This window comes from Anolis sagrei, chromosome 1, assembly GCF_037176765.1.
Source record: "Anolis sagrei isolate rAnoSag1 chromosome 1, rAnoSag1.mat, whole genome shotgun sequence".
In the NCBI taxonomy this organism is placed as follows: domain Eukaryota; kingdom Metazoa; phylum Chordata; class Lepidosauria; order Squamata; family Dactyloidae; genus Anolis; species Anolis sagrei.
This window is the reverse complement of record NC_090021.1, coordinates 64654111-64679291: the sequence shown is the minus strand read 5'-3', so window position 1 is coordinate 64679291 and position 25181 is coordinate 64654111. Positions and strand designations below refer to the sequence as shown.

Here is a 25181-nt window from a genome sequence, read left to right as displayed (position 1 = left end):
GTTAGGGACAAAGATATGTCAATGCACAAAAACCAGCAATTTCAGGAGTGTTTTTTTCAGCTTCCCAAAACATTTATTCTCCCTTGAAACAGCTTGGTTTAAATCATGTTCTCAAGAGACCAAAAATAAAGTAGCCTTCATTAAAATAACATAGTTGTTTACTCACAAAGTTCATGTCTTCAGCATACAGATATATTTCTTATCAATGCAGTTACCGATAGGATTTGAAGTAGTTTCTCTGTGCAGATAACACAGGGCATCCTTCTTATAATCTTAGTCCATAGTCTAAATCAGGGTTCTCAACCTGAGGGTCCCCAGATGTTTTTGCCTTCAACTCCCAGAAATCCTAACAATTGGTAAACTGGCTGGGATTTCTGGGAGTTGTAGGCCAAAACACCTGGGGACCCACAGGTTGAGAACCACTGGTCTAAAGCATCTCTCTGGTCTGAGAGTCTAATAGAGTCTCTGTACCATCAGGTCTCTAAAGCATTCTGTTTCTACTGACTTCTGAAAGCATACTGTTTCTAAAATGGAGTCTGAGCTGAATAGTCCCCGTTCTAATCACATGGTCTGCAGCCCCTTCCACAACATAGAGTTAAGGAAAACTGCACATCAATACAGACATATGCAATACAGTAAGCAATCTGAATTATATACAAACAAATAACTAGTGGAGACTTGAAGAAGGTTGCTATTTCCAACACAAATTCTGTTAAGTTGATACTGTTCAGAAAGGGAATTGGCCACGTTAACTCCAATGGAATTCATTGTTTCCAAATGTTCTTAGCCATACTCAATAATTCAATTTTCAGAACTCTTACTATCATCCGAGAATTTTGTAGATGATTGAGGTCCTTGGTTTTGAAATGGGATGTTGTGTTTGTGTGCTATGAGACTGTCCGCATCAAAAGCCAACAAAGCGAGAGCATGGTGAGTATGTGAGTTGAGCACATTCAGCATGTTGGTTCATTTTATCTGCTTTTACAAAACAGTTTACCATGCTGTTTCTGAAGCTACTGTCACATGGTTCATGGTGATGCAAGGCATGTAGCCTGAGCTTCATTGATTCAGAAAGCCCTCACTCAACCACTTCCCTTCATAGTTCAGATTTGCTCCATGCACATTCTCACCTTTCCACTGGGTTCTGTTGATTGGTCAAAATCTCTAAAAGAAGTGATATTATCTTAGAACACCACTTTATGGTGACTGTGGCTCCCCCTTCCTTTCCAAGAACAGATTTGGTTTTGACTCTCATCGTGTTAACCTAAGAATGCCCAGATATGTAATGATAGAATGCATGTGTACAACGTGGCATATGTTAGAACTAATGAACAAAAAGTAAATGATTCTGCAAGTTGCGTAACAGGGAGAATGGTGAGGAACATTTCTTTCTTGCCATGGTTTGTAAGTTTTTAATCTTTGAGGTAATTTAGGCTTTCTGGAAAGGGCAATATTCTGTAGACCAAAGGACTAATAGACTCATTGAGTTGGAAGCAACCAAGAGGGCCATCTAATCCAACTCCCTGCTCTGAAGGAATACTCAATAAAAGCATTTCCAAAAGATGACCATTCAACTTCTGTTTAAAAACATCCAGAGAAGGAGACTCCACCACCACCCTCCAAGGCAGCAGAATCTGGTAGAGATGTTCTGCCCATCTATAGGGCTCTATGCTGCATGAAAATGCTCACTCCCAAGTGCACCATAGACAGATGGCTACCGTTCAAATTAAATTATGGTAGCAAATGTGGTAGTGATGGAAAACTCAGTAGCCAGTCCTGAATGTCAGTGGTATGACCATACATAAATGCGTGAGGATAAAGCAAATTGGTTCAAGCTCCAGGGCCCTTTCACAGGATTCTAGTGTTATGCTTCTCTGTGTGCAGCAAATGAATTCTTCCCTCCTCAATTACATTTTTTTCAGTTCCAAAATTTTCAGCATTGCAATAGCCTAAGGTTTCAGTTGAGTATTTAGGAATACAGGTATCCAAAGGAAAGGGGCTGGCAGTTACAAAAACATGAACATAATAACTATTGAGTCTGAACCTCATCACACTAGAGAATGAATCCACTTTAAATCTGGTTTCTGCTTCCTGCAGAATTCTGGGGTTTGTAGTTTAGGGAGGAGCCCGTAACAGCATCCCTAAACTACAAAACCCAGAATTCTGCAGGAAGCAGAAACCAGATTTAAAGTGGATTCATTCTCTAGTGTGATGAAGTAAAAAGATACAAATGATTTTCTGTGTCTCACTCTCTACAGCACTAGAAATGGGGTGACTGAAGGAGAATTTCATGGATCAGAATTATTATTTGGGAGAGCAATGTCCTTATTTTGCAATCCTTGGCTCTATTTTAACTGTGATAGAATCCCAGGATTTGCAGTTTATGGAAAGTATTTAGAATTCTCAGCCAGATAGCTCTGGTGCCAAACTACAAATCCCATGATTCAATGAAATATTAGCAGGGCAACTAAAGTAGAATGAAACTTCTATAATTGTGTAGTGTGAGAGCCCATACTTGACCACCCTTCTTTAGGTATGAACATTTCAGCTGGCATTTCAGACAGGCTGTGTATTATTTTCACCCCTTGATGTCATCTGGCCCATAGAAAGGATGGAGGGAAGAAATTGGCCCCATACCACCCCAAAAAGGTCTCATTTTACTTCATTCTTATCCTGAATGCAAAAACACTGAAATCAGAGATAAGTGATTTATAGCAGACCCATTTAGTGCAAAACAGACAACTTTGTACTAAATCAAGTAGCAAAGTTCTGTGTATATTAGTTAAGAGCATCTAATATATAACCTCGGCCTACATCAGTGGTTCTGAACCTTTTTTTGACCAGGGATCACTTTGATTTTTTTTGTTGTTAGTAGGAACCACAAGATTCAAGAATAATAAACTGTGTTAATCTAAAAATAAACTTTAATCAAAACTTTTAACGTATTTGTTAAACTTAATAGTAACATGAATTAAGAGTACCATATCTTAATATAAAAAAAAATATTTTAATAGAAAATTAAATTTGGTTTACATCAATGTGATTTTTGAGCTTGTATCTTCTTTACAAGTTGAGTAATCCTGGGGCGAATATTATTGCTCAAAGCTAAACACATATCATCACCTACTTTCAATCTGTTCCTGGACTTGTTTTTAATTAGTAGCAAAGCAGAAAACTCTTCTTCACACAAACAAGTTGTGGAGAAGAACATTAGATAGCACAAGGTGATTCCTTGAATTTTAGTATAAAATTGCTTTTTTTACACCAAAACTCAAGAGAATCGGATTCAAACACATCCTTTCAGTTTCTATCATTTTGAAATTCCATGAGCTTTTCCTAGATTTCTTCTGCAACCTCTCCAACACTGCTGAGCAAGTATGCATGTGACTGACACTGAGAGGCATGAATACGTGACATGACGTTGATCGCTTGCCCTCCCCCTGGCCTTCTGTGCTTGCTTGACATCCTACTCGCCAGCACCACCTGTGTAGCAATGGATTAATTAAAATGAATAAAGGTTTAAAATTGTAAATGTTTTGCAGACCATACTTTAATTCTTGCAGACCACTGGGGGTCCACAGACCATTGGTTGGGAATCACTGGCCAACATAAAGAGGTGCTCCATGCAACTGTAGCTGAAAGCTACAGGGAAAATGAATGTGCAGTTATTACATAAGCACAAATGCCTGCTGTCTGTGTTTACATTACAAGGTGGAGATTGTTGTTTGTAATTCCAGATGTTGAACTGCAACTTCTGTTAGCATTGTAGTGAGGGGTAATAGACTAACATCTGCTGAAAGGTTTACATGCTTCAGTCTAACTTATCAGAACAACCTTAAGAAAATTCCCTAGGCATTAAATAAAGAGACAAGAAAGGGATCGATTATCATTTGATAATTCATTGGAAAGTGAAGATAATTGGAACACATTTTAAGTACATAGTACATTTTAAAATAATTGCTGCCAATGTACAATAAAAGAACAACTTAACCATTACTCCTCAAAGATATAAACAGATTATTTTCCATTTCTGGTTTCTAGTCATTTCCAATGGAAGCTAACATGGAGACACTGACATGGAGAGCCACCGAAACACTTAGCTATCTTTTTGCCTTTTCCTCCCATAAAAAAGAATTCCTTCAAAGAAGGTGTCACCCTGTCAGCACCTTTGCCTTCAGACATGGCAGGAAGGGCGGAGGCTGGCTGTTCATTAATTGCATCATATTAAGCTTTGAGGCAGACAAGTACTTGAGACAGCCAAAAGGTGAGGGTTTACAGGTTCCCCTTCACCACTCCTCCATCCTCGGATTCCCTCCCCTTTCCTTGAGTTGCTTCTTCTTCTTTAAAGAGGAGTGGCCAGAGCTCATATTAAGGACCTGATCAAAAGGAAAGGGTTGAGAAGCTAAGGGAAGTGCTAGGGAGGAAAGACATCCAAAATATGATATACTGTACCAAAAGAAGTTGTTCAATTTAAATCAGTTTCATTCTGCTGGTTTTAAGGAAACTGAATTACAGCCTTTGAGGATGCCTGCCATAGATGCAGGTGAAACGTCAGGAGAGAATGCTTCTAGAATATGGCCACACAGCCCGAAAAACCTACAACAACCCAGTGAATCACATTCACTCATCACCTCTTAACTTATAGCAACTCTATAAACTTCAAAGGATTTTCTAATCCTTCTCTATGTCTCTGCTAGACTAGTTATTGTTCATCTTCTGCTTGTGAATCCTAATTATTCTACTTGTGAGATATATTATTTTTTTCTCACAGTCACCCACACTTTAGCTTGGAAAGAAAGAATTCCACATTCTACTATAGTGAACATCACTTGCTTTATTGGGACTAAATACTAATGAATTGAAATATTGCATGCAGATTTCCCATTCCAAAGTATAATTACATTACATAATTACATTAAAGTATTTCTGAGATTTATCTACTAATCTGGCAATTCCATAAGATTTTGTTTCCAGAGCTTCCAGATATCCCAATAAGGTTCTAAAAATACCAAAACAATTCAATCTGAAAATGGAGCTCCTTTCTTTCTTCAAGGGGAAGGAATGTTCCCAGCCATTCACTGTGTTTTGTCTGGGGAGCTTTCAGAAGACACAAAAGTAAATAAGACTTCCCCACTTCCCATAAGAAAGCCCTGTGCATAAAGCACTGTTTTGAATCCCAACATTCACAGTCTAGCCTCAAAATGCCTTGTTAATGGCAAGACTGCAAATGGGTAGAGCATATTGCATACCTGCAAGACAAGCTATCCCCCTAGTTATGAACAAAATAGCTTCTGTGGGTTTTTTTAAACTTGCATTTGTATGTGTGTTGGAACAGATACATTTTAAGTGTAACTCCAGCCAAATATGTATACCTTTTAGCTTTTGATAGCATAGGGAAAGGTTAACATCTCTTTGGTGTTTGCTTTGCTGTCTGTGCTCCTGTTCAGAAGACTTCACCTCACTTTCTGTCCCTGTGATAATTGGATTTTTGAAAAATGTGACTTGTTGTGGAAACAAACATTAATGATAAAGCTTCCAAGAGTGAATTTTCCTTCTGAGGAGTAGAATTCTCTTTCTTTCTGTTGTCTTATCTATGAATCATTTGCACTTGAGGTGCAATGGGTTAAACCCTTGCGCCAGCAGGACTGCTGACCAACAGGTCAATGGTTCGAATCCGAGGAGAGCGCAAATGAGCTCCCTCTGTCAGCTTCAGTTCCCCATGCAAGGACATGAGAGAAGTCTCCCACAAGGATGGTAAAACAACAAAAACATCCAGGTTTCTCCTGGGCAATGTCCTTGCAGACAGACAGTTCTCTCACAGAAGTGACTTGCAGTTTCTCAAGTCACTCCTGACATTAAAAAATGTACTAGGATGTTGGTAACTCAAGGACTTCCAATACTTTCTAGGGGCAAAACTGAGCGTGAGAGTGACAGTTCTGTCTGTCTAAAGTATGGAAGAAAATGGGAAAAATGACAAATGTCTTGTTGACAGAAATGGCATTTGTATAAGTAATGTAGAATCAACATACACACTCTCTCTAATCTGTACTTGGGACAAGGTTTTGGTATACCAACCTCTTTTGCTGTTAAATATGTTCTCTGCCATATCAGCAGATCCATGTTTAAGCATTGATAGCTGTGAAGGCCTGAAGAAATTGCAGGAACTGCTGTTACTCCAAATATATGATCAGGTACTTAGAGTGTCTCCATATGTAGAATTAATGAAGTTTGACACAACTTTAAATGCCATGGCTCAATGCTATGGAATTGTTGGTGTTATAGTTCTGCAAAGCCTTTAACCTTCTCTAAGAAATAATGTTAGCACCTCATCAAACTACAACTCTCATGATTCTGTAGCATTTAGCCATCACACGTACATTGTTGTAAACTGCATTAATTCTACAATGTAGATGCTGAGCATACTCAGTGATCTCAAAGGGGCTTGCTATAAGACATGTGATTATTGCAACAACTGTTTCAGCTGTTTTGCCCAAGTATAAGCACTGGTCTTCTCATTGGTATTAATTCTCCCAGTTGCCCATTATTTGTGAATATGCAAGACACATAACACCTTTCAACAGGTCCTTCTTGGATAGTGTGAACAAGAGTAATCTCAACTCTGATCTGTGTCACACACCACTTCTCACTTCCTTAATACCCGAACAGTAGTCATTTACACCCTTCTCTGCCTTTTCTTTCAACCATTTGAACTTTTAAAAATTGAAGTTGTTCCCAAGAAATAATCATTCTCTCTGATTATTTTAGTAAATCTCATTTGAGTTTTAGGTGTCATATCTTACATTTTCCAAGCTCACTTTAAATTCCCTGCCAGTAACATCCTTCTAAGTTCAAAGACCCTTTTAAAGAAGGACAACTGTTCATTGCTTCATCTTAGAATATTCTGTATCTGCTTGCCAAATAAATATATCACAATTAAGTAGCACTTTGGAGACTGCAGTTCTAACAAGTATAATTCCTGATGAAAAGAAAACAAGCCACATATGCAGGCAAAACATCAGGAGGGAATGCTACTGGAACATGACCATACAGCCTGAAAAACTCTCAGCAACCAGTGATTTTGGCCATGAAAGCCTTCAACAACACATAAAACCTCGTAAAACAATATCTCCAGACTCTTGGTTATCAACTCCTCTCTAGTGTGAGGGCCCTTCCACACAGCCCTATGTCCCAGAATATCAAGGCAGAAAATCCCACAATATCTGCTTTGAACTAGATTATCTGAGTCTACACCCAGATAACGTGGGATTTTCTGCCTTGATATTCTGGGACAAAGGGCTGTGTAGAAGGGCCCTGGATCTCTTTTCTAGTACAAATGAGGAAAGAGGGAATAACCCTTTAGCCTTAAAGAACTATATTCATGTTTTCTGATCAAAGAATCCCAATTCAGTGATGAGAGAAATTTCAAATAATTGAATAAAAACACTATCTTGTAATAGTCACATTGGTGTTTTGTTCTTCATTCCACACATAGACTGAATATGAAAACTCCATGATGGGTTTGCCGTGGAGTTAGAAATGACTTGAAAGTGCATAATAACAAGAACGGCAAACTCATTATTAATACTATTTCACATTTTTATAATATGAAGCATAGAAATTTGAGGAAGGGGGTGGCCTTTTGTCACCATCAGGGTAGGGGATCACTCTGTTTATCACATACTTATATATTTCCACTGTTCCTGGATCTTTCTTCTCCAAATGTAACAAAAATGAACTTGGCTTCTTGCTTCTAGGAAAGGGGAAACAAGATGTTTGTTTGGCAGCCTAAAGAAGTAGGTGAGATGGAAATAGGAAGGCCAGGGAGCAAAACAGAGAAAGTGAGGCCATAATGACAGGAAATAGGCAGGATGCTTTAAAGTACTTAACATACCTGAGGGCAATATATTGCCAAATCTTCACACATCTAGGGGGTTTGGGGCAGGTTTCTTATTTAACCTAAGGAAAGGTTCCTCCTTCAAAAGCTATTTTAAAATTAAGAAAGGTTCATAACAGTAATGATTGTGGAAAAACAATTTCCTAGAAGTTTCTGCCATGTCAACAACAACAACAACAACAACAACAACCTATCTGGCTGTCAAATATTTATAATTTGGGTAAATTTAATTATGTTCTTTAAAGATATTTATGAAAAAGTACCGTAATAACATTAAGGGTAGGGAACCTCCAAAGAAGGAAGGATTATACAAATGTATCAGAGAAGAGCAAAAAGCATTGAAAAGTATGTATGAGAATCTCTTTGTTTATGTGACCAGAAAACTTCCATATTATGTCTGTTGTCTGTTTTTGCTTTTCTTTTCACTCATCTTGATTGCATAATTATTCAGACATGTTTATGGAAGTTTCTTCTAGATTCTAATGATCTCTTATAGGGAACATGAAAATAAGAAGTCTATAAAGATGGGGAAAAATCAGGAGGTCTACTCAGGGCTTAATAGCTCAAACAATTTGTTTAGAGCAGATGAGTTCCTCTAGGTGTGTCAAAATGTGTTGGGAAGCCAAGATATTTGTTTGCTGTACTTCTCCTTTAAAAAATCCAGTGATACTTCTGTTTTCTCAGACTATTTTCTTGAAATTCTCATAACCACCAGCATCCACAAAGTTTTGACAGAAGACTGAATTTGTAATTAGGATTTTTCATTGTTGTTGATGGAGTTTTGGTCAGCATAGTTTATCCAGTAGTTACCCAACAGCTTGGCTTCCTAAAAGTAATCATGTACAGATGAGTTTAATATAAAATATTAGATACAAAATCCAAGTTATTTAAAAACATCAAACTGAACAGTAACACTTTGACCAACAGTTACTTAGCAATCCTACAATACATTGCAATGCTGTGATCCAAATTCTTATTTACATGTACTGTAAGCTGAAGAGAAGCGTGGTCTCCCAAATCATTTAATATTATTTATTTATTTATTCACAACATTTCTACCCCGCCTTTCTCCACCTCAGAGGGGACTCAAGGTGGCTTACACTTAGGCAACTATTTGATGTCTTCCAAAACAATGTACAATTAAAATAAAGATTTTTACTTTCTTATGGAAAGTCAGGAGGGAGGGGGCTGACCTAATATTACTAGGGAGGGAATTCCACAGCTGAGGCGCCACCATTGAGAAGGCCCTCTCTTTCGTCCCCATCAGTCGCACCTGCAAAGGAGGCAGGACCAAGAATAGGGCTTCCCCAGATGATCTTAAACTCTGAGATGATTCATAGGGAGAGATCTGTTTTGACAGGTAAGCTGGGCCAGAACCATTTAGGGCCTTATAAGCTAAAGCCATCACTTTGAATTGTGCTCAGTAGCAGACTGGCAGCCAGCAGAGGGGTTATATGCTCCCTCTACAAGTTCCGGTGAGCAATCTGGCTGCTGCCCATTAGATCATTTGAAGCTTCCGAACAGTCTTCAAAGGCAACCCCATGTAGAGCACATTGCAGTAGTCTATTTGGGGTGTAACCAGAGCATGGACTACCATGGCCAAGTCTGACTTCCCAAGGTATGGGTTCAACTGGTGCAGAAGTTTTAATTGTGTGAATACTCCCCTGGCTACCGCCAAGACCTGGGGTTCCAGGCTCAGTGATGAGTACAGGAGAACTCCCAAGCTGCAAACCTGATATCTGAAGTAAGATGCTAGGCATTGTAAGCCTGTGAGAAAGAAAAGGGGGTAAACCACAGTAGTTTTCCAATGCTCCTTCCAGGAAAAGATGCGTGCATTGAGGGAAGGGGCTTTTTATGTGGCCGTTATCTATTTCTCTACATTATTTTTTTCCTTTGTTTTGAAAATGGATTGGAAATGAACTGCACCAGCTGCAGGACAGTACTTTCCACTTTCTCTGGGCAGATCCCCACAATCCAAGTCCCACCCTCCCTCCCATCATTGGCTTTGGTCTGGGGGAAGGGGAAAGGACGCTGACCCTAACATTTCAAAGCAAAATACATCCTCCTGAGCATTTTGACAACCTTTCCCTGACATCAAGGAACAGGGTTTTCCCCCAAATCTTGATGTCAGAGGGGGGGAAAAATCTTCATGAATTTCCATAGGCTACAAGTTTAGGTTTCCCGCTCTGTTTCCCAATTTTTCTCTCTCCCTCCCCTTTTTCTCCCCCACCCCACACTTCTTCACAGCCTTTCCTTGGAGACAGAGATTGTAAAAACAGGATGGTCTCAGGATTTCCCCCCAGGAACTACAGAAGATCAGTCTAATTTACTTCACAGCAATACTTTACATTACTAATTATAGATTGATTTCAAATGCTTGGCAGAAACTGTACTATTATTTAAAATAGAAATCAGAAGAGATGTATGAAAAATCCTCTATTTGTTCTGGGTTTGTTTTAAAAGAGAAAATCCATTGACAATAAAGCCCAAGAGGCACTTTAAAAAACAATGTTTTAATTGCAATGACCCTGATAAATTGCAGAGTTGAAAAAGTTTTCAAAATCAACTGGCCTAGGAAAACCCATGCTAAATTGAGTGTAGACCCAGGCTGGATCTACACTGCCATACATTCCAGATTATTAAAGCAGATAATCCAAATTATTTGATTTGGACTGGATTAAATGAGTATATGGCTGGATCTCCACTGCCCTATATCCCAGCATCTGATCCTAGATTATCTGCTTTGAACTGGATTATATGAAGCTACACTGCCAGATAATCTGGGATAATTAGATAATCTGGGATCAGATGCTGGGATATAGGGCCTCTTCTACACTGCCATATATAAAATCCTTTTTTATCTACTTTGAACTGGATTATATGGCAGTGTAGACTCATATAATCCAGTTCAAAGCAGATAATATGGATTATCTGATTTGATAATCTGGATTATATGGCAGTGTAGATGGGTCCTAGGGCAGTGTAGATCCAGCCTACATTGCCATATAATCCAGTTCAAAGCGGATAATCTGTATTTTATATGGCAGTATACTTGGGGATCCAAAACGTCAAGGAAGAAAACTAAAAAACAAACCTACCAAAACAGGGTTGTAGAGTGCAACATCTTCCAGAGTTAAAGGTACAGGAATCATTTCATGTTTGGTCAAGAAAGTGGTATTATTTTTCTCATCTTCCATTCTACAATGCAAATGCAGAACACCTTCAATATAATGAGAACTTACAACTGAACTCATTAAAATACGAAGTGGTACTAGGATTGTGCACTCTGAGGAATACACTTTCTAAAAGCCAAACGGAATTAATTCTTCATAAAATGAAGTACACTCAGTCCTCCACATTTGCTGGAAATTTGCATTAAATGAAAAAAACAACGGATTAATGTAAATGTTTTTTTTTTTACTAGCAAGAACATGACACTTTTGCAAATTTGATTATCTGTAATTTTGATTGATACGTTCTCTTTAGGAATTTCAGACTCCTTCTGCACAACACTATGGTCAGCCTCTGCCAGAATTTGACCACAGAGTCACACTGGAAGGCGTAGGCCCCTTCCACACAGGGCACAAATGACATCTCCAGTAAAAGCGAATAAATTTTGGACAAAGCAGGAAAACCTGCTTTGTCCCGAATTAGACATTGGATTAGACCTGGGTCTTCCTGAAAAACCCAGGTCTAATCCAGTAAGGGCCCTATGTGGTCTGACCTCTTGGTAGTCCTGGAACTACTAAGGGAGCAGTCCACATAGCCCTCTTGGCTTTTTTGGGCTGAATCAGCCTGGAAAACTCAGAGGGCTGTAACCCCATCCCCAAATCTCTAAAAAAAAAAACCATTTAAAAAGAAAATAACTTACCCAGACGCCATTACCCTGGTGTCAGAATCCACCTGACATGTAGAAATGATTTGCCAGGAGAAGAGGCAGGAGAGGAGTGATTTTTTTCCTCACCTCCCTTCTCCTGGTGCATCATTTCTACATGCCAGGAGAACCATGGCACTAAGATAATGGCAGCTGGGTAAATTATTTTCCTTTTTAAAGGGGTTTTGGGGATGGGGTTAGGGTGTCTGGGTGTTTTCCTGGAAGGTTCTGGGAGCACATCTAGACATCCAGCACTGAAAACATGGGCTTTTGGAGCGTTGTGGAGACAGAAAGTCACCCTGACCCGGGTTTTTTAAACTCAGGTCAGCATGGACTTCTTCCCTGTCTGGAACTGACCACAGCTGTATAAAATCCATATTGAACTGGATTATATGGCAGTATGGACTCAGATAACTCTGTGCAAAGCAGATATTGTGGATTATAACCTATTTCTGGCTGTTCCATCTACAGTGTCGTCCTCATGATGCACTTTCCCCCGTCCTTAATGAAGGTCTAACTCCACTGTTCTTCCTTCTTGGGCTCCTCCTTCACAAATACACTTTTTCTACTCTTATCTCATCCAGGATTTTTTCATTTTATCTTGTGCATTTGGTCTTCCCACTGTGTTTGACTTTTATGTTATTTTGCACTGTTTATTTTATCTTGTTACTTTATGTATTTTGTTGTGATGTATTTTTGTTGTTGTTTTGTATTTTATTTTGCTGAATTGTATTTTTGGGCTTGGGGTATAAATAATAATAATAATAATTATTATTATTATTATTATTATTATTATTATTATTTGCCTTGATATACTGAGTTATATGGTTGTGTGGAAGGGCCCCTAGAGATTTCTACAGAGAACATTTTAATCAAATCCACAGATAATCGAATCCTGTAAAAGTCAGCCCCTTAAATGTAGAAAGCTAAAGTCAGCAGGTTTAAATATTTATAGCATGGTATGCTATGGCTATATCATTAATATGTTGGAAAAATCTATAATAGAAAAGTCAAAAACACTTCAAGGCATTTTTTTTCCAGTTTTGAAAACATTCACCAAGATGGGAACTTCTAGCTCTTTGCTAGTAAAGACCACTTTCATACTTTATACTTGTATATTCGAAAACTGAAGACATGCACCTAGAAAAAATTTAAGATAACCATCTCTATCTTTAATCTTACTGTAGAAAAACAAAATCAGCTCAGTTCATGAACAGTGTCACCTAATAACAGTTGGAATTAAACCAAAAATAGTTACATTTCAACAAGATCTTTCTCTTTCTCTTGCTTCAATGCCTTATTTTCTTTTGGAAGTCTGAATATTTTTGAGAAGCGCTTAAGATGCATTTCCTGTTGCTTTGCCCCTACAATCATCCTGTTTGGATTCACTTCCGATCCTTCATGCTTACTTGGAAATAAATATTCCACCTTGAAAACAAACAGTAGGGTAATGCTTTAAAATAAAATAAACAAGTTGTTTTGAACAATAAAATCATCAAGAAAATAAGTAAAAAGGAGAGATAGAGTTAGAATAATACGATTGTAGTATATTAAAAGCAGGGAAAGTAAATGTAATTATTTGCAACACATTGGTATGTCTCCCTACCCAATATTTGATATTCAGTCAATCCCACACAGTCTCTAGTACAGATATAAAAAAATGTGTGGTCCTCCAATGCTCACTGGAGTGTATCCATGATCTCTGTGAAGTTGTCTGGTCCTGCTAGGAGTTGCAGCCCAACATCTTATTTTGGATGGAGGAAAGGATACGGATTGCATACATGTATGTATGTGTAAAGACAATGATGGGAACAAGAGGGAGGGAAGTGTGGGTCCATTTCAGGCACATGGCCCATTCTACAACCAGGGGCTTTTTACGTCAGAGTACAGATCCCAAAGCACCCAACTGCAGTTCCTCAATTCAGGAGAAAAAAGAAAAACCAATAGAGTATATTCTGTCACTTGAGGCTGCAAACCAAGCATGCCAAAATGGCATGAAGAATGTTAAATCTTGGCTGAATATTTGATATTATGTTCTGCAGTATCAAAAATTCAGCCAAGATTAATTTAATCCTTTATATAAAATATTTATTTATTTATTTGTTGCATTTATATCCTGTGCTTCTCACCCTGAAGGAGGCTCAGGGCAGCTCACAACAAAGGCACAATTTGATACCTTAAATACATATAAAATTAAAACAACATATACTTTAAAATCACATAATTAAAATATAACATTTCAAACAATTTTTAAAATCACAGAGTCCAAAAGCATATTCCAGGAGCCATTCCAATTGCCATTTGCATTGTTCATTATTTCACTGAGAGGTCATTGTTAACTGGGAATCATTGTGCAAACGCTTGGTCCCACAACCACATCTTCACTTTCTTCCTGAAGTTCAGGAGGGAGGGAGCTGATAAAATTTTCCCGGGGAGGGAGTTCCATAGCCAAAATCCACCACTAAGAAGGCCCTGTCTCTCATCCCCACCAGTTGTGCCTGCAAGAGGGGTGGGATCGAGAGCAGGACCTCCCCAGATGATCTTAACCTCTGAGATATTCAACCATGCACGTCCATCTCATTAGTATGCAAATTAGTGTTTGTCTTTAATAAATGATAAAATTATACATATAGTAAAACATTGTTTTAAGATAAATTCCTTTCAGAGTCATTATCAGTAAGTGTTTGATTTGTATACCAACTTCATATACCTATGTACCCAGGTATATGAAAAAAAAATGGGTGAAAAGGGGTCATGACTGGAAAAAGTTTAAGGAGCCCAGATCTAGAAGACACCTTTGAATATATACAATTCAGCCAGTAGATATTAAAGGAGTGACTACTAACCAGATCATGAACACTTTGTTCTTTTCTCATGTTGGCAAATTGTCCATTTTCTTCTAGAAGCCTAACACAAAGCATCAAAGAAAAGTAAAATTAACTGGGAAGAAAATCATGTGCCCGTTGCTCAAAAACTCAATAGGTTTTACTCTAACTGCTGTCGAATTATAATCCTGTCTAGTTCTTTCATTGGAAACATATTATAGTTGGGATAGCTGAGCAGGAAAGCGGGGAGGCCAGTAAACAGTTTGTTTGGAATTTTTCACACAAAGAATCCCACATTGTCTAGAAATTTGCCTGATGAGATTCTCACTTTCACTATTACAACAGCAAGTTCTCTTAAGAATGTCTTTCAACATCACCTTTTAAAAAAAACAACCATGTGAGTGTAGTTGAGGTAAACACTGGAAGAATAATCCTATTGAATGTGAATAGTAGAATTGGATATAGTTCAGGTGTAGATCTGGAAATGTGGTAATAATTGAGCTCCTCTCCATTGACACAATCCACCAAACACTACATTTGGCCAAAAAGTGTGTGGTATTTTTTAAAATCTTTTGCACTACTAGAAAAAGGGCATCCATGGCCCCATCTACACTGCTGTATAAAGCAGTTTGAACTGCATTATAATGGTCAGTGTAGACTCATATAACTCATGGATTACACTATATATAAAAATATAAATGTAATGTTCGTTTGTGGGATTAACATAACTAAAAAAACACTGGACGGGTTGACACGAAATTTGAACACAATACACCTCTAAGGCCAACAAGTGACCATCACTCTTAAAAACACAGAAAGACACAACTGAAGGGACTTAAAAGGCCAAAAAAGCAAAAAGACACTACAGCACATGCACAAAAACAATTCCAAGCTTTCTTCTCCTTGGATTTCTTTGAAAGCACCCCAATCTCTGTATATTCCAATTTCCTATTCCTGGACTGCAACTTCCAGCAATTCTCCAGATAGATAGATAGATAGATAGATAGATAGATAGATAGATAGATAAAAAGATAAGATAGAGATAGATTGATAGATAGATTAGGAGGACTGCTGGGTGTTGCAGTCCAAGAATAGGTAGAGAAGGAAAAAAGGGGAGAAAGAGGAAGGGAAATTAAAAAGGAAGGCAGGGAAGAGGAAGAGAAGGAAGGAGAGAATGAAAGAAAATAAAAGGGAAGGAAGGAAAGAGAGAAAGAAAGGAGGAGCAAAAGAGGGAGGGAAGGTTGGCCACAGCAAGGTATGGTGGGTACAGCTAGTGTGTATGTGCCATATATATTATATTATGATGTATATTTTATATATATATATATATATATATATATATATATACACACACTCATGGATTATATGAGTCCACCCTACCATATAATCCAGTTCAATTAAATTAATCTGCATTCTGAATCTACATTATATGGCAGTGTAGATGGGCCCATGTTACACCTCAGAGTGTGAAACATTAATATTTTTAACTACTAGACGGAAAACACATATCAAAATGCCTCTTCTGAAAATAACATTTATGAATGAAAAAGCGACTTCAATAAGATAATTTTTATCACACTTGTACAAAAATATACATATACAGTTATTTATTTATTTCAATTACTTATACCCCGCCCTTCTCACCCCCGAGGGGGGACTCAGGGCGGCTTACAAACAACGGCACAATTCGATGCCTGAATCAATAAACAAACAATACCTAAAAATGATTTAAACAGTTAACAAGTTAAAAACATTAGTACATAATAAAATAGTAAAACAATCTCATGCTCAGTGTTCAGAGTTCCGTATATCCATTCCATTCCATTCGCCCATGTTTATCGTCAGATCTTCCCTTAGCTGCCAGAATGTCCAAAAGCTTGGTCCCATATCCAGGTCTTCAGTTTTTTCCTGAACGCCAAAAGGGAGGTCGCTGATCTAATCTCCCCGGGGAGTGAGTTCCACAGGTGAGGGGCCACCACTGAGAAGGCCCTGCTCCTCGTCCCCACCAACCTCACTTGTGATAGTGGCGGAGTCGAGAACAGGGCCTCCCCAGACGATCTTAAATTTCGAGATGGGATGTAGAGGGTTCTCCCTTCCACTAATGGTAAGTTCTTTGATCTTCTGGAGGTGTCTGAGCAGAAAGGAGGATGTGGTATCTGCAGATTTACTTTCTCTCTCCAGCTTCCTGTACCCCCTCTAACTACTCTACTCAGGAAAGCTCAATGGACTCTTTGAAAGGACAAGAAGAAGCATGGGGTGAGAGCACAAGAGGAAAGAGGAGATTCATGAAATTAATTTCCATCCTCTTTCTATACCCACAAGTCTTCAGGATTAAATAGTGTTCCTTCACGGCTTGAGGTGAGGTACAACATGATTAAAACACACGGAAAAATATAATAGTATTAAATGCATATAATATTATACATAACACATTTTTGACACCAACATGAATAAAATGTATATTTAAATGTAAAGTTTAAAATTGACTAAGTAGGCCTGCAAAAGGGATAGGTCTTCAATTGTTGTTGTTGTTTCTAATTCTAACAGATAATTTAGCTGTTGAAGTTCTTCTGACAGGTCATTCCACAGTATGGGGTGGTCAATGTAAAGGTCCTCTGGGTGGGTGTTGCCAGTCAGGTTCTGGCTGGTAAGAGTAAGTGTCTCTCAGAGGACCAAAGTGTATAGGGTGGATTATATGGCGGAATCTGTGAGTACTCCAGGGCAGATTTATATCAGGTTAAAATATCCATTAGGCAGCAGGCCAAAATACCTGGAGCAGGAGCTCCAGTCTTTACAACAAAACACTGTCTTTGCAACAAAAAGAAAACACAACCCTATAACCATGTAGGGCCTATCTAGAAGTCAGTTGCAGTGAGTTTAACTGTCACTTAAGGGCGTTGGGTACTTATTAAATAAACAGCTAGCAAAAAAGTACTTTGATCCTCATGATGGAAGTTCCACTTCTGGTTTTCCAGATATTGTTGGAACACAAGTAGTCATGGTAGGCAGTGATGAAGAATGATGGGAGTTCCAATCCAGCAAAATCTGGAAGGCTTCATTCACCTATCAATACCCATATGGTTCCTTCTAACTCCAGCTAGAGTCTATGGGTGCATTCACACTGTAGAATTATTGCAGTCTGACATCACTTTAACTGCCACAATTCAATGTCATGGAATTATGGGAGATGTAGTTTGGTGAAGCACAGAGGTATTTGACAGAAATGGCTATAAACCTTGTAAGCCTACAGTTCCCATGATTCCACAGCACTGAGTCGTGGCAGTTAAATTGGTGTCAACACAACATTATTTCTACAGTATTGATACATCCTACATCATAACTGACTTTGCCAGTATAATCCTTTGACAACAAAATCATAACAGCACAATATGAAAGTTCACATTACATAACCAAACAACACATGTGGAAATTGTGTCATGCTGTTTGTTCTGAATATAACTCACTTCTTGGAAAAAGCCATGTTGTGAAGGGAAAAACTATACATATGGTGCAAACAGTGAAGATGCTTTTCATTTTTCCTTCGTCTTTCAAATGTTTCATTCTATCAATAAAAAGAGATTATTATATGTCAGTCTTGTCTTCACATTTGGTTTGAAAACCTTTGAAAAACTCCTAATGATATTTTTCATGAAGCAGTTTACATGTGTTTTAGTTGTACTGATTTCATTGCTAATTTTCAAAGCAATATAAATGGGTTCCTGAATTAGTAAGCTCAACAAATATCCCATTTATACAGAAATTAAAAAATAATAGAATTCAGCATATAATTGTATAAACTTGTTAAACGAACAATATTATATGAGTTTTTGTACAGTCATTCTGAAATGGTATCAATGCCATGTCTTCTTATGTCGAGTTGAATATGAATCAGCTGCCCACAACTGGTTTCAGTCTTAGTCCAGGCCTTCCTCTGGTGGTCTAAAATTATAACAAGTTTATACAATTATACGCTGAATTCTATTAATTTTCAAAGCAGAACATTTACAATCCTAAAATTATTACCACTCTTTTTCTTTTAATTTAGTTTTTAAAACTATATTAGAAATGGCTAAGTACCTCGTCACATGGAAGTCCCAAATGTGGACAACAGCAGGGGGAGTGGTTGATTTGCTGGGTAGCATGACATCTGTATGGCAGTGGGGGAAACCATCACCCACACCCCACAGTACCACTTTCCCCATCACATGGCGTTGCTGCCCCACCCTGGCTCCTTTCTAAGCAATGAGAAAATGGGAAACTTCCTGTGTTCTCTGGGCTCTGCCCTAGGATGCTTCCAGGATGGAGCCAGGAAACAGCCCCGCCGGAAGTAGCCCTGTGTTATGTGAAGGGCTCAGGCAGTTCCCGGAGCCAAAAGATAATGTGATGAGGTTCAAAGTCAAATATTTATGCAAAATATATTGGAGATGCTAAGGACATATCAATAAACGAGAGTTGAAGTGCAAGTTTTCTGTTCAAATTAGGCTGCTGTACAGAACTCTTTGGACATTTCGTTCATGTGTTCCGATAGCCTCCACTTCATTCTCCTATTATTTTGTACAATAACATCTTAAACATAAATATGTAATATTTATGTTTGGCTTGTAAATTAAGAGCCAGCATTGTTCAGTGGTCTGAGAATTGACTAGAATGCAGGGAGATCACGATTTGAATCTTGACTTGTCCAGGGAAATCTGCTTAATAACCTGGGCAAGTCATCCTCAATTAGCTTCAGAGAATGATAAAGAAATCTTGATGAGAAAACTCCTACAGGCTTTGCTGTATTATTGCCAACAATTGGAAATGATTTCAAAGCAAATACTTAAGTATGTGTCTGTATGTGGTTCCATAAAGCTAGGCAATGCTTGTTACGTGCCTTCAAGGCCCAATCTACATTGCCATTATAATGCAGATTGAACTGCATTATATGGGTCTATACTGAGGCTCCCTCTACACTGCCATATGAAATCCAGATTATCTGATTTGAACTAGATTATATGGCAATGAAGATGGGGCCAAATTGAATCTCCAACTTATAGTAAACCTATCCTTGGGATTTCTTGTCAAGATTGATTCAGAGGAGGTATGCTATTGCCTAAGATCCTATCCATCTTGGAGGCTAAGCATAGTAAGGTCTGTTAGTACTTGGATGGAAGATTGTCAATGAATACCTGGTTACATAAGTTATATTTCAGAGGAAGGGACTAGCAAAACTTTTCCTTGGTTAAGAAAACCCTTTGAAATTCATGGAGTTGCTAAAAGTCATCAGGCTTTGAGGTAAACATGCATGCACACACACAAAAGCCACTGTCTTCCTCTTGGACTTGGAACGTGTGACCTGTCCAAGATAAACCCTGGTTTCCTGGAAGCCTTTATAACCCTGGCTGTCTCATAATTTACAGCAGAGTGTTTAGAATTCAAGCATTATTATACATTTCCAAGATTTTTGTCATGTCTTGTTACATTTGTGCAACACACCTATACAATTCAGCTGACACAGTAAAATGTTGTGGCACACAGTCTGGAAAACTCTGGTTGTCAGATTTCATCCATTAAAACAGTGGTTTCCAACCATTTTTTGACCAGGGACCACTTTGACCAGTGGCCACTCTCCAACATTAGTACCAAAAGGGTTACAAATCAGTTTTTGGGCAACTTTAAATTTGGTTTGGTTATTTGGGGTGCTGATTCAGAAAATTGCATTGGATAGACCACATCAGGTCTAGTTTTTGTTACAGAACATATCCAGTAGTCACCATCTGCTCACCCACAGGAAACCATATTTAATAAGATAGAACTGATGTGTAGTAATATTTCATGGGTAGTCAGTCTCTGCCCTCCTGACTTCCTCATTGCCTCACCACTTTTTTTTTAATCTCTGTGTATGTTTTGCTCTGTTAGAATTGTAATACAATGGTTGCTGATGACACGATAAATAAAATACCACTATAAGAGGGTTTCGCAAGACCAGTTACTCTCGTTGCCACGTGGTTTTGATACAACAACAACAACAACAACAACAACAACAAAATGTATTTGTATTCTGCCCTATCTCCCCAAGGGGACTCAGGGTGGATTCCAGCATAACAATGGCAAAAATTCAATACCTACATAAAACACATGATACTAACATAAAATCCCAGGAAAACCCCACATATAAAAGCAGCATTAAAACCTAACATCAAATTAAAAACCTAACATCAGTAAATTAAACCTAAACAATGTATTAATGGTGAGTCTGCGGACCATATTTTCATTCTTGCAGACCACTGGTGGCCCATGGACCACAGGTTGGGAACCACTGCATTAACATGACCAAACAAAACAGCAGAGAATTTTTTTAAAAAAAATCATGGAAAACTCTCTCAATCTAGTACAAAATTTTGAAGAATTCATTAATTCTAACTGATGCATTAAAACAAATCACTGCAATGCTGGGTTTAACCATAGAAACAAAAGTAATGTTTTTCTGTGATCAGCATGCATATCTAACAATAAATAGGAGCTCTGATTTTTTTTCTTGGCAAAAATTTTTTTTTTCCTTTTCAATATCCAGTTATAACAGTAATTTTGAATAATATTCAAAATATTCTGTTTTAATTATTGTATTAAAACAGAAGAGATCTATATAAAAGGGTAGCCAAGGTAAGACACAATTTATAGCCCTCACTAAGAGAAGCCAAGGAACTGTTCTTTATCTACATAATTGATTAGGAAGCTTGAATGCACCTTTAAAGAGCCCGAGTGCCCTGAAGTAAAATGCAAGGGGGAAATAGCATTTTGAAATAAAGACAATGTTGACACAGACCTGGAGACTGCTTCTGAATGGTTAAGGACAGTCTCTGAAACAACTTTTCCCAACATTAAGGTGACCCTTGCCCTTCTTTACAATTAAGGGGGGCTTTGTGACTTTAAGCAAGCTCAGTAGCAGTTATTGCATCCTGATTTAATGAAGATTTAAAATCTTGCCCAAATTAATGGCAGTATTAAGGGCTTTGTGGCTTCACACAATTTCTGGTCCTTCTTAGACAATCACAAATGGCACTCACTGCACACAATGTCAACATCAACCTTTATCATGTAATGTAATTTGACAGAGAAGCTAGCTTGTTGAACAGGCAGTGAGTCAGATGTGCTCCAGATAAGAGTATGAAACCCACCACTCCCCTTGACTTTGTAGTTCTCTAATCATCCTAAGTAAAGAAGACTTGTGAATCTCTCTGGCAGGAAGCAGCTGATGGCACAGTAGCCTAGCCCCATAGTGTGGGCCATCTCTGCCCCAGCTTCATTATTATCATCATAACAAAGCCAGGGCTTCCCTCTCCCCTCCCTCACACCTCAGCTTGATCTGGAGTCTTCAGAAATTCTCCTTCATACTGTAACATTTGTGCCTCTCTTCCAGACAGAGAACAAATAGGAGAACTCACCTTTCTCCACCAACCCCCCATCCCTGCCCCTCTTTAAAGCCCTCTGGGGATATGGAGGGATGGGAAAGAAGAGATGCAAACCTGATGAAGATTATCTGTTGAGGTCACCACCTGCTGGGTTTGGGATGGCTCCCCATGCCTCTTCTGCACTTCAGAAAGCCAAGAGAGCAGCAACTGCAGGGAGGAAATGAGGGGAAAGAGGAGGAAATCTTCAATGATATTTTAAGAAATTCTCAGACAGAGGGAAAAAAGAAAACAACCCAAACAAGTAACAGAAATCATCATAGATAAGATCCATTTCCCCTTTTTGTTTTGATCTATCAAAGGTTAACTGGGCTACTCATCAGAATGGCTCAGTGTTGTTTATTGCAGCACTGGAAAGCAACACAGCTTAGGACAAATTTAATTGTGTCTTTGGTTAATTAATATCCCTACCAAACATTTGACCAAGGAGGTTAATCACAATAAAATATATTTTAAAACAGCTTCATAAATAAAGGAAAGATAACTAAAAATAAAATACATTCTGTTCCTCTTAATAGTAGTTAGTTTGCATGGCAAACTATTACATGAACACAAATGTTGTCGCTTGCTGGCAGATGGACAACAAAGAAGTTGAAAACCGAGCCGTTCTCACCAGAAAGTGCCATAGTCAAGGAGCAGCCACCAATAAGGCTCTCCTGTTCTTTATATCCAAGAGTTGTTGGACTTACAAAATAACTTTAATAAAATCTTAAAGTCTGATCAGATTGCAATACAGGGCAACTCCTATATCTACAGGAGATGGACTGCTTGAATATGTGAAAGCACAAATATTGAAATATATCAGAGAGGACCAAGAAAATGCTTAGAGAGGACATATTGATTCTGGGGTCATACTGCATTTCAAACAGCCTGCTTTGATTACTTATTAGGCCATAACCAACACTTTGAATTGTATTTGCCTCAAAACAGACTGGTACCCAGTGACGTTATTGTAAAGAAGCAGTTGTATACACTGTACAAGCTCCCCTGCTGCACACAATTAACAGGCTGTGTACAGCATATGAATAATGGAGTCCAGAAATATAGATGAAATTAAATAATTGTGGCATGAAACAATAACAGTAAAGCATCTGTCTTCCAGAAGCATATTTAGGAGTACACAACAGTATGTCAATTTGTGTGTTGTTTTTTTCTGGGATTTTAAAAATATGACACAGTGACTGTCTCTGGCAGCACCAACAAAGACCATCCATGACATTAAAACTTATTGGCCATAACAGAATTTATTGATGACATAAGGGCACATCCATACAATCAACAAAATCCAGAGGTGTTCCAAAGTATTGCTGTTTTGGACTGGCTCCGGATTCTTCCTTGGTGTTCACATTTCTTTGCTCCTGAATGAAATTAGCAGTTGGTACAGAGTTCTCACTGTCTAGGTCAGCCCCACTGGAGAGACACTCTTATCTGTGTGATTGTTTGTCACTATAGCGGTGGCCTAAAAACTCTAGAGAGCCCGTGACCATTGCTTGGTGCTTTTACCAAAGTAGCCAAGGGCACAGCATGACTTGGAAAGTGGGGTGGGGGGGGGGTAGTGGAAATGAGATGATTCCTCTCCAGTCTCTGGCACAGGTAAGTGACACTCAGGGCAAGCAGGATGGTGGCACCGGGATAATTGAACAGTGGGGCCAATTCTGAATTCAAATTGGCCCCACTGTTCACACTGACAAACTCTGAAGTACAAAGTGCGGGGAAGATCTGGAGCTTTTCCCAATTTTGCCTAAGCAGCTGTGCACCACCTCTCTGAGTCATATGTAAACATTATGGAGCCAGGTCAGTGTATATGTCTCATGTAGGTGTCCCTCACTCATTATATCCTAAATGTATGTTTCATACTTTCAAGTGAAGGTGTTGTTATTTTACAATTGGCTTTAATCTATTGTTAGTAATTAGACTGAGCTTAATAGACCATTTTGTTAAACATGGGAGTGATGAGTTCCAAGACAACAGGATAAGCTAATTAGTGTCTTGAAGGAAATGGAAAATACTGGGCCATTCAGCAAAGAAGGGTCAAGGCATGCATTAGGCAAGTAATGCTTGTCAGAAGCATGTTTAATGTGGGCACTTTCATTTTGAAAGAGAAGCATTCATTAGACCTTCATCAAGTGTCATGCTTCTGGTCCAGACTTGGGTCTCCCACCAATCTCTAATCATTTCATGCCCTTCAGATATTTCACAGATTAAAACTGTAACACTGGCAAAAGTTATTAATGAGGAAAAATGCACAAGTTTGACAAGACTGCTGCAATTTACTTTTGTCAGACCCTTCTGGGAAGAATATGGCTCTACCCTTCCTCTCCTCTTCCTCCTGCTGAGTTAATTGACTGCAAACTACTTTTGCACTTTGAACTCAGTTTGCAGCAATTGAAGTAAACTGATAACAAAGGGATGAATACAGAGAAAAAAACAGTACATTTCAAAAGCAGTTGAAAAAGTGAGTGGGCAGAGGATTATTTAAGATTGTCTCTGTCAGATTGGGACAGTTGCAGATTATGCCATTAGTTGGTGCTGATGTACAATGTCTGCATCATTAAAGGCAGTATGAAAGGCCTATCATGAGTCCAACAATAATGACTGGCCAACACACATTATGGTACCTCAAGTTCTGTTTTTAGATATATTTGACCTGCTGATTCCAAGAATGGCATGTTATCAAGTCTAGTTTTTGAGAGAAGATATGATATACGCCAGTCACTATCTGCTCACCCATAGGAAACTATGATAATTATATCTAAGAAATAATAGTGCAATTTATCCAATATAATTTTCTGAATCAGTGCCCCAAATAACCCAGGAACAGGCTTAAAACCAAGACACCAAGAATGCATTTTCCTTTGGGCTGTGTTATTTGTTCTACGCCATGAGCCAACATGGTGCAATGTGGTTTAAGCATTAGACTGAGACCCTGGAGATTGGCTTGAATCCTCACTTGGCCACAGGAACTCTCTTTCCTTTTGTATTGTCAAAGGCTTCCATGGCTGGAATCACTGGAATGTTGTGTGGTTTCTGGACTGTGTTCTAGCAGCATTTTCTCCAGGCGTTTCATCTGTATCTGTGCCTGGCATTTTCAGAAGATTGTGTGAAGATGCCAGCCACAGATGCAGATTTTTATTAATGTC

The 25181-nt window shown here is 38.5% G+C and overlaps 1 protein-coding gene across 3 annotated transcripts in view; it reads right to left on the bottom strand.

Annotated features, from left to right (window-relative positions):
- Positions 1–2991: 2991 nt before the first annotated feature.
- LOC132761119 (uncharacterized) overlaps positions 2992–25181 on the bottom strand; it is a 70332-nt gene continuing 48142 nt past the window's right edge. For all 3 annotated transcript variants that reach the window (XM_067465683.1, XM_067465686.1, XM_060753712.2), the window contains 6 exons: positions 22099–22191; positions 18058–18155; positions 14615–14675; positions 13027–13196; positions 10993–11092; positions 2992–8720 (listed from right to left, as the gene is read on the bottom strand). In XM_067465683.1, coding sequence (XP_067321784.1) covers positions 8646–8720; positions 10993–11092; positions 13027–13196; positions 14615–14675; positions 18058–18155; positions 22099–22191 — 597 coding nt within the window. In that variant the 3' untranslated portion in view covers positions 2992–8645. The remainder of the gene's footprint in view (positions 8721–10992; positions 11093–13026; positions 13197–14614; positions 14676–18057; positions 18156–22098; positions 22192–25181) is intronic.